Here is a 15,226-nt window from a genome sequence, read left to right on the forward strand (position 1 = left end):
TTCTTCCAATCATCCCGTTGGTTTTGCTCTTGCCTAATCTCCAGTTAGAGCTTTCTCAGTTATCCAGTTAATCTTGATTTACTTGACTACTCTTTCATATCAAATTGATCAACTTTTGACCAAAGGAGATATACACCAATATTCTCCTCTAATAGATAATTACAACTACGATCTTCATATACTGTCAAATATTAAAATTTAAACTTGAGTTAAACTGATTAACTTTGACTCAAGAATAATTGTACCAACACAATCTACTAGAATGTCAGTGTCGAGAACTAAGTCTAACTTCATTAGGGAAGATAACTAGACGCATTCGGGTTACGGCAAGCAACTTCGTTAGAGTTTACTCAAATTGGAACCAGCTGAAGACAACGAGTGAAGATGAGACAATTGTCCAGTTTCTCGAGTTGTTTGGAGATTTCAGTCAAGTTGTTTAAGGAAGATGAAGATTAGTTAAAGGTTGAAGTGGAGTAGGAAACATATAATGACTCAAATTAGGAGAAAACTTTGTTGCCTAAACTCCAAATGATCTAAAGCTCTCCTTTGTCATTCCAATGACCTTGTTGGTGCAGCGGAGACCGGCAAGAGGAGGGTGAATTGCTGAAAACAAAAATGAAACTACCCTCCTCGGATTCCAACTCAGAATAAATGCAGTAGTAAAATAATAAAGATAGAAAATAAAAGCAGAAACAGAAATTTAACCTGGTTACAACCAAGAGGGTTGTTAATCCAGGGTAGTGAAAAACGCACTAAGAAAATTCTCATTCTCTGAAGGCGGAGAAACCTTTTACACTCTAATTGCTCAGAACTACTGCTAAGAATTGCTTACAGATTGATTGCTTGAGTTGTTGTTGAATTCCTAGCTCCAGGGGTCTTTTTATAGCTCCTGGAAAGTCTATCCCGAGGGTCCAAGGTGCCTCCAACAAGGTTTAAGGCGCCTCCAGCTCGGTCAGCGGATAAAACTTTATCCGCAGCGCAAACGGTCAAAAAAGACCTGTTGAAGGCGCCTTCAACAGGGTTGAAGGCGCCTTCATGATGCAGGCGCCTCCAAGCCTGCTGGAGGCGCCTCCAAGCTGGCATCACAGTTTCCAGCTTGGTTTTTCCAGCTTCCGACGCTCCGTTCTTTTGGGTGATTGCAGCCAATCGGAATAGGGCTCACCCGAATCCAATTCCCGGCCTTTTCCTCGAGCAGCCTTTCGTCCCGGCTTAACGTCCCTCGAACGCCGTGCACGCTCTTCACACCCACCAGAGTACTCTTTCGCAGCTCTCTCGTCCTTCGGACACACCGAGCCCGTCGGCTCCCTTCCCGTGTCGTCCTTCTCGCTAGCTGCGTCTTCCGCTCGACTTCCTGTGCTCCTAAGCTCCTGCACACTCAGACACAGGGATCAAACACAGCAGGACCTAACCAACTTGGTTGATCACATCAAAACTACCACGGGATCCAACAATCTCCCCCTTTTTGATGTGCATCAACCCAAGTTCAAGTTAGGGTAAAAATAGACATAAAGAGTAATTTTAAAGAAGAAATTACTAAACTAACAAGTTAAACATAATTTTTGCAATTAGTAAAATTACAATATTTTTTTTAAAAAAATAACAGAAATTTAAAATTTTTCTAACTCCCCCTAAACATTCATAAAAATAAAGAAATTTTAAATTTTCCTAACTCCCCCTAAACTTGTACTTTTCTCTCTCCCTTTGATCACAACAAAAATGGAGTCTTAAGTAAAATATTTTCAAGTAAGATTAAATCTTTGAAGAAAAAAACAATTTCTAAGTAAAAAAAATTCTAAGCAAGAATGAACTTTTTATAAAACAAATTTCTAAGTTTAAACTGAAAAATTTCTAAGTCAAATGAAGTTATTTAGGATTTTTCTAGAAAAAATTTCTAAGAAAAAATAATTTCTAAGTTAGAATTTTTAAGAAAAATTTTTAAGGAATTTTCTAAGTCAAATATTTGATAAACTTTCAAAGCATTATTTAATTTTTGTTTAATGCTTTTTTAGAAAGTTAATTAAATATTTTCTTTCAATATTTTAGTTTCCAGGTCGTAGCGAGACACTAGGTTTTCTTGGTTATTGGAGCAACAACCACTTCCTTAGACAAAGTTTCCATAAAGAATTTCAATGTTTAATTGTCTTACTGTAAGCTTTTAATTTTTGAACAATTAATTAAGTACAGATTTTGGAATCCAGTAGAGGTTCCTTCCTACAGGATTATTCAAAAATCTAGGGGGTACATAGTTTCTTGGTATTTTCCTAAGTTGACCTTGATGCTTCCTTATATACCAATTTAATTTACCATAAATTCTTATTTTTGACTTTGGAAATTTCTTTAAGCATGTATCATTTTTCAATTTTTCAATTTCTAATTTTAAATTTTCATTTTCTGATTTCAAATTTTCATTTTCTTAGATTGTGTACCTTACTTACCTGATCTGGTGACGCTCCCCCTTCACCACAGCTTTCTTCTAACGTTTCTCCCCCTTCGTTGATGCTCATCTCTGAGCTGGACGTTTCTTCTAGCTGATGGTTGGCCATCAGTGCTAATCCCGAGAATTCTTCGACTTCCGATTCGGAGGATGACGAATCATCCCACGTGGCCTTTAGGTTCTTGTGTTTGGAGGGTTCTGGCTTCTTGTATTTTGACTTTTCCCTTTTTCTCTCCTTTCTCTTTAGCTTTGGGCAGTCATCTTTGATGTGCCTCTCTTCGTTGCAGTTATAGCAGCGAACCGTCCTCTTCTTTCGATGATGCCTCTGCGATTTAAATTTATTAGTACTGAAAAACTTATTGAAGCGTCTTACCAGTAGTGTCGCTTCGGATTCGTCAACTGAGGCTTCGGAGTCAGAACCGTTTACTTTTGCCTTTAGAGTTATGTTCTGACCGGTCTTCTCTACTCCATTTGGCTCTGAAACTCGAGATTCGTGAAGTTCAAAAGTCGAAAATAATTGTTCTAACGTACTTACCTCGAGGTCCTTAGAGATGTAGTATGCATCTACTAAGGAGACCCACTCTAGAGTTGTCGGGAAGGCATTGAGCGAGTATCGAATGGAATCCCGGTTGGTTACCTCTTCTCCAAGGTTCATTAGTTGCGTTATCAGCTCCTTGATTCTCGCTTGGAGTTGCGCTACCTTCTCGCCTTGGCTCATCCGGAGGTTCGTTAACTGGTTCCGGAGGATGTCGCGCTTGGCTAGCTTCGCTTCGGAAGTACCTTCGTGAAGCTCCAGGAATTTTTCCCAGAGATCTATCGCGGAGTCATAGCTTCCGATCCGATTTACCTCCTGCGACGGTAGAACGCTGAGTAGGTGAAACTCAGCCTTTCCGTTGGCGACGAAATCTGCTTGCTCCTTCTTCGTCCAGGTATTTTCCTCCTTATCTTTCGGAACTGCATAGCCATATTTCATTATTAACAGAATGTCAAATTCGGTTTTGAAAAATACCTCCATTTTGCGCTTCCATGTGGCGAAGTCTCCGTCGAACTTCGGGGGATGGATGTTCGCTCCGGCCATCGTCTTGATCGTAGTGCTTCAGTTGGTGGTTAGTCCTTCTGAGGCGATCAGGCTCTGATACCACTTGTTGGTGCAGCGGAGACCGGCAAGAGGGGGGGTGAATTGCTGAAAACAAAAATGAAACTGCCCTCCTCGGATTCCAACTCAGAATAAATGCAGTAGTAAAATAATAAAGACAGAAAATAAAAGCAGAAACAGAAATTTAACCTGGTTACAACCAAGAGGGTTGTTAATCTAGGGCAGTGAAAAGCGCACTAAGAAAATTCTCCTTCTCTGAAGGCGGAGAAACCTTTTACACACTAATTGCTCAGAACTACTGCTAAGAATTGCTTACAGATTGATTGCTTGAGTTGTTGTTGAATTCCTAGCTCTAGAGGCCTTTTTATAGCTCCTAGAAAGTTTATCCCGAGGGTCCAAGGCGCCTCCAACAAGGTTTAAGGCGCCTCCAGCTCGGTCAGCGGATAAAACTTTATCCGCAGCGCAAACGGTCAAAACATACCTGTTGAAGGCGCCTCCAAGCTGGCAGCACAATTTCCAGCTTGGTTTTTCCAGCTTCCGACGCTCCATTCTTTTGGGTGATTGCGGCCAACCGGAATAGGGCTCACCCGAACCCAATTCCCGGCCTTTTTCTCGAGCAGCCTTCCGTCCCGGCTTAACGTCCCTCGAACGCCTCGCACGCTCTTCATGCCCACCGGAGTACTCTTCCGCAGCTCTCTCGTCATTCGGACGCACCGAGCCTGTCGGCTCTCTTCCCGTGCCGTCCTTCTCGCTAGCTGCGTCTTCCGCTCGACTTCCTGTGCTCCTAAACTCCTGCACACTCAGACACAGGGATCAAACACAGCAGGACCTAACCAACTTGATTAATCACATCAAAACTACCACAGGGTCCAACAGACCTCACCTCCTCTTTACTTACATTGATCATTTCAAATAGAGCCGAGTATTCACTTAAAATTAAACCAACTAAACTAACACTATCCAAACTCAAATAATTAATTTTTTTATGGATTAACTAAACCTACCGAATTTTGTCCTTAAAAATAAATAAATCGGACTAATATAAAGCTTGATTAATTCGATCGATAACTAAATTAACTAATTTTTATACAAATTTAAAATATATTATTTTTTAAAATAAATTTTAATCAGTTTAATCATTTTAAATTTTTTATTATTTAATAAAAAATTAATTTAATTCGTTTAATCTATTTTGCCGATTTAATCAAAATATGTGATGGTTTTAAATAAATCAAATAAAAAATGTTAAATTAGTTAGATTTGATCGATTATTTTAATTTAATTAAAGTTTTGCTCAACCATGGGTTGTCAAGCAACACATTATGAGTATTTTATTGCACTTTGTACTTAATCTTACTATACTTTTAAATTTATCAAATTATGTATTTCTTTTTCAAAATACCCGGTTCATATAGCCCCTAAACCACTAAAGTATTTTAAAAATCTCAAAATAGGATTTTAAAACTATTATTGGTCTCTTTAAAAAAAACTAAACTTTTTTTAAAACCACACAAAAGGTTAAATAGGATTGAGAGTCAAGATTAAAAAGGATTGTTACACTTAAGAGAATTTTAAAAATATATTGATTCTTATTTAAATTAAATGATAAATATAAGTTTATTAGTGAGTTTTGATTAAAAAGAATTAATGATGATCAGATCGATATTCAAAATATTTGAAAATTGTCAAAAGTCAGGACAATACAAATATCATAGTGGAGTCATCATTTCCAAAAGAAAATTAGTTGATGAGATTGGAAAGTTGTCAATGATTGATTGTGTTATTGACTTTGGCAGAAGAAGAAAAGTAAAGAGATAATTAAGAGGTTTTTATATAGGCGAATTAATCCATGAAACTGATTAATTGAAAATTTTAATTTTTCGATTTCAATTTAAATGAATATTCACTCTTATTATATTTTCATATTTCTATAAATCTTATGAGATGCAAGGGAAGTTAGTCAGGAATATCACATAAATGACAGGTTTAAATAGCAATCTTACATTCAAGAGAATTAAAAAATATATATTAATTCTGATTTAGATTGAAATTTAAATTTATTAGTCAGCTTGGATTCAAAATAATTGATGATAACTATATATGATGACATTCAAAATATTTGAAAATTGTCAAAGGACAAGACATATATCATAGTTGAGATCATTTCCAAGACAAAATTAGTTGATCAGATTTGAAAGTTGTATTCAGTTTAGATCAAGTTTCTTGGGTAGTGCCGGCTGAAGGTAAAGGTCGGTCTATACTTAATTAGGTCCCTTAAGTTTAGATCAATTTAAAACAAATACCAATTTTTAATTTTAAACTATTCTAATTTTGTTTATTCATGATTTTTTATTGTATATTTTTGTATATTTTTTTTGCTTTTAAAAAAACTTAATTAATTTTTCACATTGATCTCTAAAATAAACATACACTCTAATAATTAATTATCGATAATTTCTATCATTTTCTTTTCTATCAGTGTTCTATCGTTCTCTCTCACTTGGTGATCTCGTATCCTTTTTCTCTCTCATCAATGATACTCTCAAAAGATATTATTTTCCTTCCTCACTGAGGAATGAGGATCTATCTTCAGTGTTTTTCTTCATCTTTAAAGATAGAACATATAGTAGGATTTCTTATTCATTCGGTTCAATGTAAAACAGTATAATATTTTTTTTTAAAACATCAAATTGATTTCAGATATTAAAAACATATGAAAATACTAAAAAAATGTATTCAATCTAAAACGGTAAACAATATAGATTTGTTAATTATTAATATTAGAAGTCAAAACTCTAAAAAATAATTAAAAATTTAAATAAAAAATCAATTAAATTTCCGTTAGAAGATAGCAGAAACAAGAAATAACAAATCCAAATTAAAATCATTATTTGAGATATTAAAAAAATATTTTTTTAATGCACAGATAACTTAGACAATACTATTAATAATATTTGTTAATATAATGTCATAAAAAAAGTTTTCAAAATTAAAATCAATAAATTTTATTTACGTTCAACGATAACTTATGAAAAATTAAATAATTTAATAATTTTATCAATTAAAAAAAAAATATTATCAAGTTTAAATATAAAATTTTAATTAATATTTTTTCCCTTTCAAAAAAAATTATAAAATAAATTAATATTATTTTTAAAAAATATTAAAATATACTTAGGGCCTCGGAACTCGTCAAGACGACCCTCAAGTGGGTTATTGACTTTGGAAAAGGAAGAGAAGAATAATGCAAAAGGAATCATGTTAGATCATGTTTTCATATGACCATAAATCTTATGAGATGTGAGGGAGGATTACACATCAATCATTAGTCACTCACATGAATGGACAGATTTAGATAACATTTTTAAACGAAATCTTAGTTTAAATATATGAATAAATACAATCCCATATATACATTAAAAATTAAATACATATTACACTAAACATTATTCATTTCAGTTGGCATCTCATTTCTGTATATTCATTCAGCAAAATTATAACGTAAGAGCATTACGAGAAGAACAATTAAGAGCTACAGTACTGATCCAGTCCATTCCCCATGAATTTAAAAAAGATTATTTATCTATTATAATAAATAATTCATTAGATGATTATCTCAGTCATGCATGCCCTACTTCATCAAGCTTTCTTTATTTTAATAAAGCATAAATAATTGTCTTACTGACAGGTCCAGTGCTTCTCCATGTGGCTTGCTCTGTACTCTCCTTCACCAGGTGGGCAAAGTCGATGTTGGAAAGCTGGAAGCTGACAGGCATGTGGATCCCGTTTACAATAATTCCTTGCAAGAAACAACAGATGAAAGAATCATCCAAAGGCAGACATGAAATGCTATAAAGTTTGTTGCAACAGGACTCTCAGATCACACACTCTTTTCACTTTATTCTGATTCTGCAACCATCATGTGCCTTTGCTCTCTTGTGCCCTTTTCTCTTTTCAGAAACGAATTCATTGTCGAACCAATGAGTTCAGTCAGGGATTTAAGAACAGTGTTTTGCACTTAACAAAAGTATCAGAATGCCACTTATCCACTTAGGAATTTCTTATTCTAGGCAATAATGGAGGTGCTATAGTTAACCGATATTGGTTCCTGTTTTCAGTCTCATGGCGAATCCATTCAGAAGACTCTAATTAGATTGACTTAAAAGGAAGCCTTTGGTAAGAGAGAAAGCTTCCCTAATATCTGCTTGTTCGGAGCTAAATGCAGTCAAAAAGCATGTTAACAAAGCATTCTAAAGTAAAGATACTAAAGATATCAATTCAGCAGGGAATGTGGGTTTTGCTTACCCTACAATACATCTTTTGAAAGATCTTTTAGTGTATTTGTTGATTTTTGAAGACTAAGAAGAAATCAAAAACACTAAGAAACAAGAAGAACACTCCATAAATAAAAAAGGATCAGAGCACATGTGCATTCATAGGTTTCGCTGTCAAGTTGGTTAAATGTCTTTTAAGATGTCCACATCCTTATCTAACTTTTCCTAATGTAATCTTAAGTTACCCGGCTTCTTCTCAGAAGCCTCTACCAGCGCTTCTCGGATTTGTCGGATGACCGGTAGGAAATTTTTATACGATCGGATCGGATAATCTTAAGTTAGGGCTACATTTTTTTTTTTTTCATTTATATCCTCTTTTATAACAAAAGATGAGTACGTTTTATCCTAAGTGTTCTATCATCAGATCACGGAAATGATACAGCTGCCACCCGGGCACCCGGTGGAGACTTCATTTACATCCTCCAACATTACGTAGGAGCCACCATGAAATGATACATACAAACTGTTCGGAGATCTAATTGGACGGCGGTGTGCAGAGATCTCTCCGCCTCCATCACTACAAACTCCACACCAAGATGCGAGATTGAAGGGGGAAAGCCTCCACGTTTACGTAGAATTCTCCGCTTTTGGGTTGATAGCGAGGCGCCGCCCACCAACTCCCCTGCTATTATACGATTCTCACTGGTTGCACTGCAAGAGTTCTTCTTGGTGCCATAATCTCAAGCTGCCATTTTGGATCCCTGCGTGCTTTCGATCGATGCCATTTTGATGAGAAGGAGCCTCCTTTTGGATCGGAGTCGATGTGAAATCGAGGAGTGAGAGAGTGAGAAGGGGATGGAAGCGAGGATGAGAAGGTACGCGCCGCCGCAAGGTAGTCCGGAGAGAACCAAGGTTTGGACTGAGCCGCCGGCGAAGCACCAAACGCAGCAGCAGCAGCAGCAAGGGAGGAAGGTTGCGGTGGTGTACTACCTTTGCAGGAATCGCCACCTCGAGCACCCGCACTTCATCGAGGTCCCTCTCTCTTCCGCCGACGGTCTCTTCCTCAGAGGTAAAAAAGCAAGCTTCCATTTTGACCGCAAAAAATTTGCGATTTGGGGGAGTTTGATTTGTAACGGTGTTCTCCTTTTGGACAGATGTGATCGATAGGCTCAATGTGCTGCGAGGGAAGAGGATGGCCGCCTTGTATTCGTGGTCTTGCAAGAGGTAAGGATTCGTGGATTGTTTAGGATCGGAAGAACCGTACCGTAGGTTTGAGCGGCGATCTGCTGCTGCTGTTGCAGGAGCTACAAGAATGGATTTGTGTGGCATGACCTTTCCGAAGATGATCTGATCCTTCCGGTGCAGGGCAACGAGTATGTGCTCAAGGGGTCGGAGATCTTGGATCAAACACCTCCAGGTACCATGGATTTTTCCTCTCTCTCTCTCTTTCTCTCTCTACGGATTGCTTGATGAATTTTATGCTCGATTTAGATCGGAGAGATCAGGATTCGAGCAATGCAAAGATCCAGAATCTGAAGAACAGCAACTCTATGCAAGAACCACCTGTTAGCTACAAAAGACAAGAAGCTTCCTTTTCACCTTCCTCAGCCGTGGTTCTAATCAAGGAGGCAAAGCTTCCCCCTCCCTCTCCCCAAGAAGGTGACCTCTCCCCCTTCACTCACAGCCACAGATCAGACTCCTCCGGCAATGTTTCGCCGGAGCCCTGCAGGAGAACTTCCCTACTTTGTGAAATCAGCTCTCCTAAGCCGGCAGAGCACAGTGTCCGCAAGCTCTTTGGGGCTGCTCAAGATGCTTCGACTCAAACCGAATTCACAGGGAGGAGAAGGAATGGATTGAGTACCCGGACGACTGGTGTCTCAACTGATGATAGTCCTCTAGAAATTTGCTACAATGCAAAAGAGGAATCCGAGACTGTTAAATCCGAGAGTTCTCCATCCAGTACTTTATCTTTATCCGGGAAGACGAACACACTCGAATCCTTGATACGAGAAGAAGTAAGCTTAAGGAACAACTATAGGAATGGGGAGGCAGAAGAAGTTTCCCTCTCAACTGTGTCAAAATTTAAAGCAACAAACATGCTGATGCATCTGATTACCTGTGGGTCAATCTCTGTGAGAGACAACTATGGCATTGGCTTTGAGCCGGACTATAAACCAAGACTCGCCGATACAAAGCTCACCCCTCCAATGCTTTCTACTTCCATGGTTCTTGGGGAGATCAGTTTCTTGCCGGAGGGCCAAAGAACAATAGTCCCGAGGATGAACAAGAAGCAACATTTCAGTGGGAGCATGGTCGAAACAAACAAGTTCAAAGAGGGGCAACTAGAAGGAGTACCTAAGCTAAAGCGATCGTCTTCCTTCAATGAGGATAGGTACATTACTGATTTACTATACTGATCATAAACATGAAGTACCAACTTCGGCTCAAAATCTTGAGAACATTATTGCTTTTGCAAACATATTAGCAATTGGCTTGTTTTAACACTTACCTTTACTCGATGAAACAGTATGCAGTCTTATGCTAATGCCGGTTTTTGACAGGATTTTGTTAGATTCGTATGTAGACTAACAATTCCCTAACGTATAGGAGCTACAACATGCCTTGTTCAAGAAGGGAGAGTGAAAAGAGAGGAGAGCCATCTCAACTGAAGTGTCTCTCTAGGACTACCAAAAACACATCCAACAAAAATTTCATGTCGGGTGAGAATGCGGCAAAGATATCCCCCATTTCAGATGCAAGGAAGTCCTATGCGGGGCTGGACATTTCCAGGCCTTCCCCTCCCCCTTCTTCAACCGATAAAAGTAAAAGATCAACAGAGTTCGACCCAGTTAAGGGCTCATCCACTGAGTTAGAATTTTGCAGAGAAGTCAAAGAGAAGGTGATCAAGATCGAAGAAAGTTGAGTTACATTGCTTGTTTTTTCCTTGTCACTGAACTTTAATTTTGGTTTTGAATTTCATTCTTTCAACTTTGATTTGGTTTATTCTTGCAGGCTTACTTCTGGAGCTAGGGTTATAATACTATCAAGATCCCAATGTGATGAGAATGAAGATGTTTGACTTCAGAAATCCAACAAAGATTCAATCATCTCAGCTCACAATTGTGGGGCATCTAAGTTTTTGTAAGTGCCATCGGTTCGACACTATATCCCTCTACTTATTCGAGTTATTTCAGTAGCTTCAAGCTGTTTTCTTGTGCCAACCAGCAAGTAATGTTATCATTACATTGATATATTCTTCTAGATTTCCTTGAAGATTAGATAACTTTTCTCTTCATTTCAGTGGCTTGATAATTCTGTTCATGCTATTTCCAAACACTTGGTAGAACAAAAAAAGTAATTAATACTATTTAAGTAGGTGATTTATCACAGAATACTTAGCTTATAACATTGACCTTCTTCACCAAACACCTTGCTCCTAGTCTTAATTGCTGATACTGATATCGGTGTACGATTCGGTGTTTTGCCAACGATGTTTGTGGCTGTTTAGGAAAAAAAAGGAACTCAGATCTTTACAATTTTACTTTCAACATATTCATATTTATGATCTTCTTGACTTGAGTAAAGCTCATAAAATCTACTGATTGATGCTAGTTGCTGAAGTAGCAGTGGAGATCAATATGCTACATAGGGAAACTTTGAGCAGCTGATGACAGATAATTGACCTTTGAGTTTTTTTTTAATGTGTATTTATGTTTGCTATCCAGTGTAATTTTGAACTCATTTTTTCTATTCCATTTTTATTTGTTTAAGCAAATAATCGTACATTAAATGGTAGTATCGATATATAGTTATTCCATTGGTTAATTATTATTAGGTATTGATGTTCTTTTTTGTGTGTATTATTATTTAGCATTTAAAGTGTTAATTTTGCAAATATTTTTTTTTATGAATTTTAAAATCTTATGTAAATGTTATTTAGAAGTTTTTTTTTTGAAATATTGTGACGAAGCTAGATAAAGAAAATAAAAGAGCCTCGTTTTAGTAAGAAAAGAAATGATGTTCTAGAGAAAAACTAAGAAAAAAATATTTTCTAAAGAATATATATTTTATATAGTTTAAAAATAATAATGTTAAATTTTTTTTAGATGAATTCTATGCTTCGTTTTATTAGAATAGTGCATTCTCCCTCTAAAGTTGGGCTAAATTGTCTCGGGCTACAACGAAAGAGTGTTAAGTTGTTACTAAATATTCGATCTTCGATTTTTAATTATGATATATGTATAATTTTTTTTTTTAAAAAAATGAGACGTATAGTCATGAGATATTAAGCTGCTGGACTATCTGCTGCTAATCCTCACAGTCAATGTAAAATTTATGTTGGATCTAATCAATTGCCCTAAGTTTGGTGTTATCTACATCAATTTCTTTTATTAAATTGAAGATTTTCTTTCATATTTTTTTCTCTCTTAATTTTGTTGTAAAAAATAAAAAAGCATCTATTATTTTTATTATAATTAAAAAGATATATTTTTTTAAAAAAAATTAAAAGGATGTATTATTATATCAATTTCGATTAAAACTATATAATTAGGTTAACTTTGATCAGCTCTAAAATATAATAGTTAGTTAAAATTATTTAAATTTTAATCAATTACTTTATCTTTATAATTTTTATTTAAATTATAATATTTTTAATTCAAACTATTCTAATAATATGTTATCAAATTAAATTAGATTAATGATAGTGATACTTTAATTAGGAGGGGCTCACCTGCTGTCACGGCATAGGTCAAAGTCAACAGGTGGACGATATTGACTGGTCAGCGAGGCATACGTCGATCGGGGATTAAGCACCGACTCATCGTTTTCGGCACAAGAAGTAATTAAATCGACGCTCAAAGGACGCGCAGAAGCCGAGCCGAGCGGTTCCTCCGCTCGGACTAGCAGCACATCAGCTGAGCACGCAGACGGTGAATTATCCACATCAGCTTATCACATTAATTTTCGGACAAGATACTGATATTTGAAGATGAATATTAAAATAGTTTTTATTATAATTATTAAAATTAGGTAAAATTATTAATATGATAATAATATTTTTTTAATGAGATGTAAAATGTGCTTTGGAATTTTTTAAAATAAAAATAATACTCTGAATAGTCAATTTGCTACTTCCAACCAATCGCAATTCTCGTCATAAATGTGCTGTCAAGTGATGTGTTCGGTTTGAATTGGCAAAAGTTTAAAAATATTTAAATAAATATTTTAAAGAAAAACTATAACAAAATAATTCTTTAAATCTTTAAATGGAACTAGAATAGATGAAGTTATACCGATAAAGCCGCAAGAAGTGATGACTAGAAGGACGATCTCAGAATTTACCTGAGAGATATATTAAAACAGATTTAGAAATTTATTAATGTATTTTATTCATCATTATCTTTATTAAAATATATTTTAAATTTTTATAAAACGCAAGCTACCGACAATTTAATTTAATATAATGTCGAGGCATTTTTAAAATCGTTTAAATATCCGTACGATAGCCTCCATCCGCACCTTCCTTATCTCGGACGCCTCACGTGATCCGTGTCCTGTCTTCATCGGCAACGGGTCGGCAGTGACGAGCAATTCAGACGATTCATCTTTCTCGAACACAATGGCGGCGAGCACCGGCGCCGACGATTACGCATTGTCGGAGATGGCGAAGGAAGCCCGCCTGGCGATGATGGATTTGGCCAACATGATCTCCGTTCCGATGGCGCTCAACGCCGTCGTCCGCCTCAACGTCCCCGACGCCGTCTGGCAATCGGGCCTCAACGCCCCGCTCAGCGCGTCCGAGATCCTCGCCCTCCTCCGCCCACCGCCTCCCCCTTCCTCCGACCCCGAGATCCTCCAGCGCCTCCTCCGCCTCCTCGCTAGCTACGGCGTCTTCGCCGAGACCCGCTGTGGCGCCTCCGCCGCCCGCCGCTACGCCCTCACCGCGGTCGGCCGAACCCTCGTGCCCTCCTCCTCCGGCGGGGGGTCCTACGCCGCCTACGTTCTCCAGCACCACCAGGACGCGCTGGTCCGCGCGTGGCCGCAGATCCACGAGGCAGTGCTCGATCCCACCGGGCCGGAGCCCTTCGCCCGTGCCAATGGCGGCGTGCCTGCCTACGCGTACTACGGAGGCGACCGGGAGGCTAACGCCCTGATGCAGCGTGCAATGCAGGGGGTGTCAGAGCCGTTTATGGAGACGCTCCTTGTTGGGTACGGCGCCGCTGGTTTCGGCGGCGATGTCCAGACCCTAGTCGACGTCGGTGGGAGCTCCGGCTCCTGCCTCCACATGATCATGCAGAGGTTCCCTAACATCAAGCAAGGAATCAACTTCGATCTGCCGGAGGTTGTCAACGCGGCGCCGCCGCTGCCTGGTGAGTCCTCATTCTTTTGCTTCCTCGCTCATCGACGCCATCCCGATTTAAACATTGGCCCAATAAATCAAAATCCTAAAAAGCTTGCAATGGTTCAGGAGTGAAGCACGTCGGTGGCGATATGTTCCAATCCGTTCCAGCCGGAGATGTCATCTTCATGAAAGTAATTAACACCTCCAAAACCTGCAATTGACATTTGTTCGTCGTAATTTAAGATATTTTCTATCATTTTGAGGAGAAAAATCATATCTTTCTTAATTCCACAGTGGGTGCTAACTACGTGGACGGATGAGGAGTGCACTTCGATACTGAGGAACTGCTACGAGGCATTGCCGGAAGGCGGCGGCGGGAAGGTGATCGCCTGCGAGCCGGTGCTGCCTGAGGAAACGGACGACAGCCGGAGGACGAGGGCGCTGCTGGAGGGCGACATATTCGTGATGACCATCTACAGGACGCAGGGAAGAGAACGCACCGAGGAGGAGTTCCGCCGCCTAGGCGTGGCCGCCGGATTCTGCAGCTGCAGTGCCGTGTATCTGGATCCCTTCTACACCATCCTCGAGTACACCAAGTGAGGTCATAAGTCTGGACTAATTTCATCTCTTTTGGAATCAATGAGCAACTCTTCCTTGAGTTAGTTGTTCCTGTTAGTGGATATACCGATTCTTTGGCCAGTGAACACTGAACAGTGAGGGATGCCATAGTGAGTAATAGCTAGTTCTTGATGGGTGAATGAATAGAGTAGTTCTTTATTTTTCACATTGTCATATTGAAGAGCATCTTCCATTTGGTGAATGAATAGAGTAGTTCTTTATTTTTCACATTGTCATATTGAAGAGCATCTTCCATTTCATCCTTCATAATTAATAGTTCATTAAAAACAATTTTCCTGTGATATCTTCTTCATGAAAATATTTATGATGAATCAAATTGATTAGGAAATATGAACTCTAGCAGTACAAAATGAGCTCTACTGATGTGAGCTGAAGATGACCTTGCTCTAGGTGGAGTGATACGGGGAATACTGGGAGACCCCAGTAATAGTGTGGGGATG

General features: G+C 38.3%; 2 protein-coding genes across 3 annotated transcripts; both read left to right on the top strand.

Annotated features, from left to right (window-relative positions):
- The first annotated feature begins 8,226 nt into the window (after positions 1-8,226).
- On the top strand, positions 8,227-11,638 carry LOC122020271 (protein SOSEKI 3-like). Of its 2 annotated transcripts, XR_006122168.1 has the most exons (7): positions 8,227-8,873; positions 8,959-9,028; positions 9,106-9,221; positions 9,296-10,196; positions 10,412-10,723; positions 10,817-10,945; positions 11,417-11,638. XR_006122168.1 is itself a non-coding variant. In XM_042578135.1 (6 exons), exons 1-6 carry the CDS (start codon positions 8,660-8,662, stop codon positions 10,881-10,883), a joined length of 1,680 nt encoding a protein of 559 aa, XP_042434069.1. In that variant the 5' UTR covers positions 8,227-8,659; the 3' UTR covers positions 10,884-11,638. The 2 variants fall into 2 exon arrangements, 1 of the variants encoding a protein (XP_042434069.1); XM_042578135.1 differs by having other exon boundaries at positions 10,817-11,638.
- Positions 11,639-13,340: 1,702 nt separating this feature from the next.
- LOC122020801 (nicotinate N-methyltransferase 1-like) lies at positions 13,341-15,008 on the top strand. Its single transcript, XM_042578826.1, has 3 exons — positions 13,341-14,175; positions 14,274-14,338; positions 14,442-15,008. Exons 1-3 carry the CDS (start codon positions 13,425-13,427, stop codon positions 14,745-14,747), a joined length of 1,122 nt encoding a protein of 373 aa, XP_042434760.1. The 5' UTR covers positions 13,341-13,424; the 3' UTR covers positions 14,748-15,008.
- Positions 15,009-15,226: the final 218 nt, after the last annotated feature.

This window comes from Zingiber officinale, chromosome 9A (assembly GCF_018446385.1).
Source record: "Zingiber officinale cultivar Zhangliang chromosome 9A, Zo_v1.1, whole genome shotgun sequence".
Taxonomy (NCBI): Eukaryota; Viridiplantae; Streptophyta; class Magnoliopsida; order Zingiberales; family Zingiberaceae; genus Zingiber; species Zingiber officinale.

Coding starts and splice junctions, on each gene's coding strand:
- LOC122020271 (XM_042578135.1), top strand. CDS start 8,660: ATGGAAGCGAGGATGAGAAGGTACGCGCCGCCGCAAGGTAGTCCGGAG. Junction 8,874..8,958: donor CGACGGTCTCTTCCTCAGAG/GTAAAAAAGCAA, acceptor CCTTTTGGACAG/ATGTGATCGATAGGCTCAAT. Junction 10,724..10,816: donor GTGATCAAGATCGAAGAAAG/TTGAGTTACATT, acceptor TTATTCTTGCAG/GCTTACTTCTGGAGCTAGGG.
- LOC122020801 (XM_042578826.1), top strand. CDS start 13,425: ATGGCGGCGAGCACCGGCGCCGACGATTACGCATTGTCGGAGATGGCG. Junction 14,176..14,273: donor CGCGGCGCCGCCGCTGCCTG/GTGAGTCCTCAT, acceptor GCAATGGTTCAG/GAGTGAAGCACGTCGGTGGC. Junction 14,339..14,441: donor GAGATGTCATCTTCATGAAA/GTAATTAACACC, acceptor TTAATTCCACAG/TGGGTGCTAACTACGTGGAC.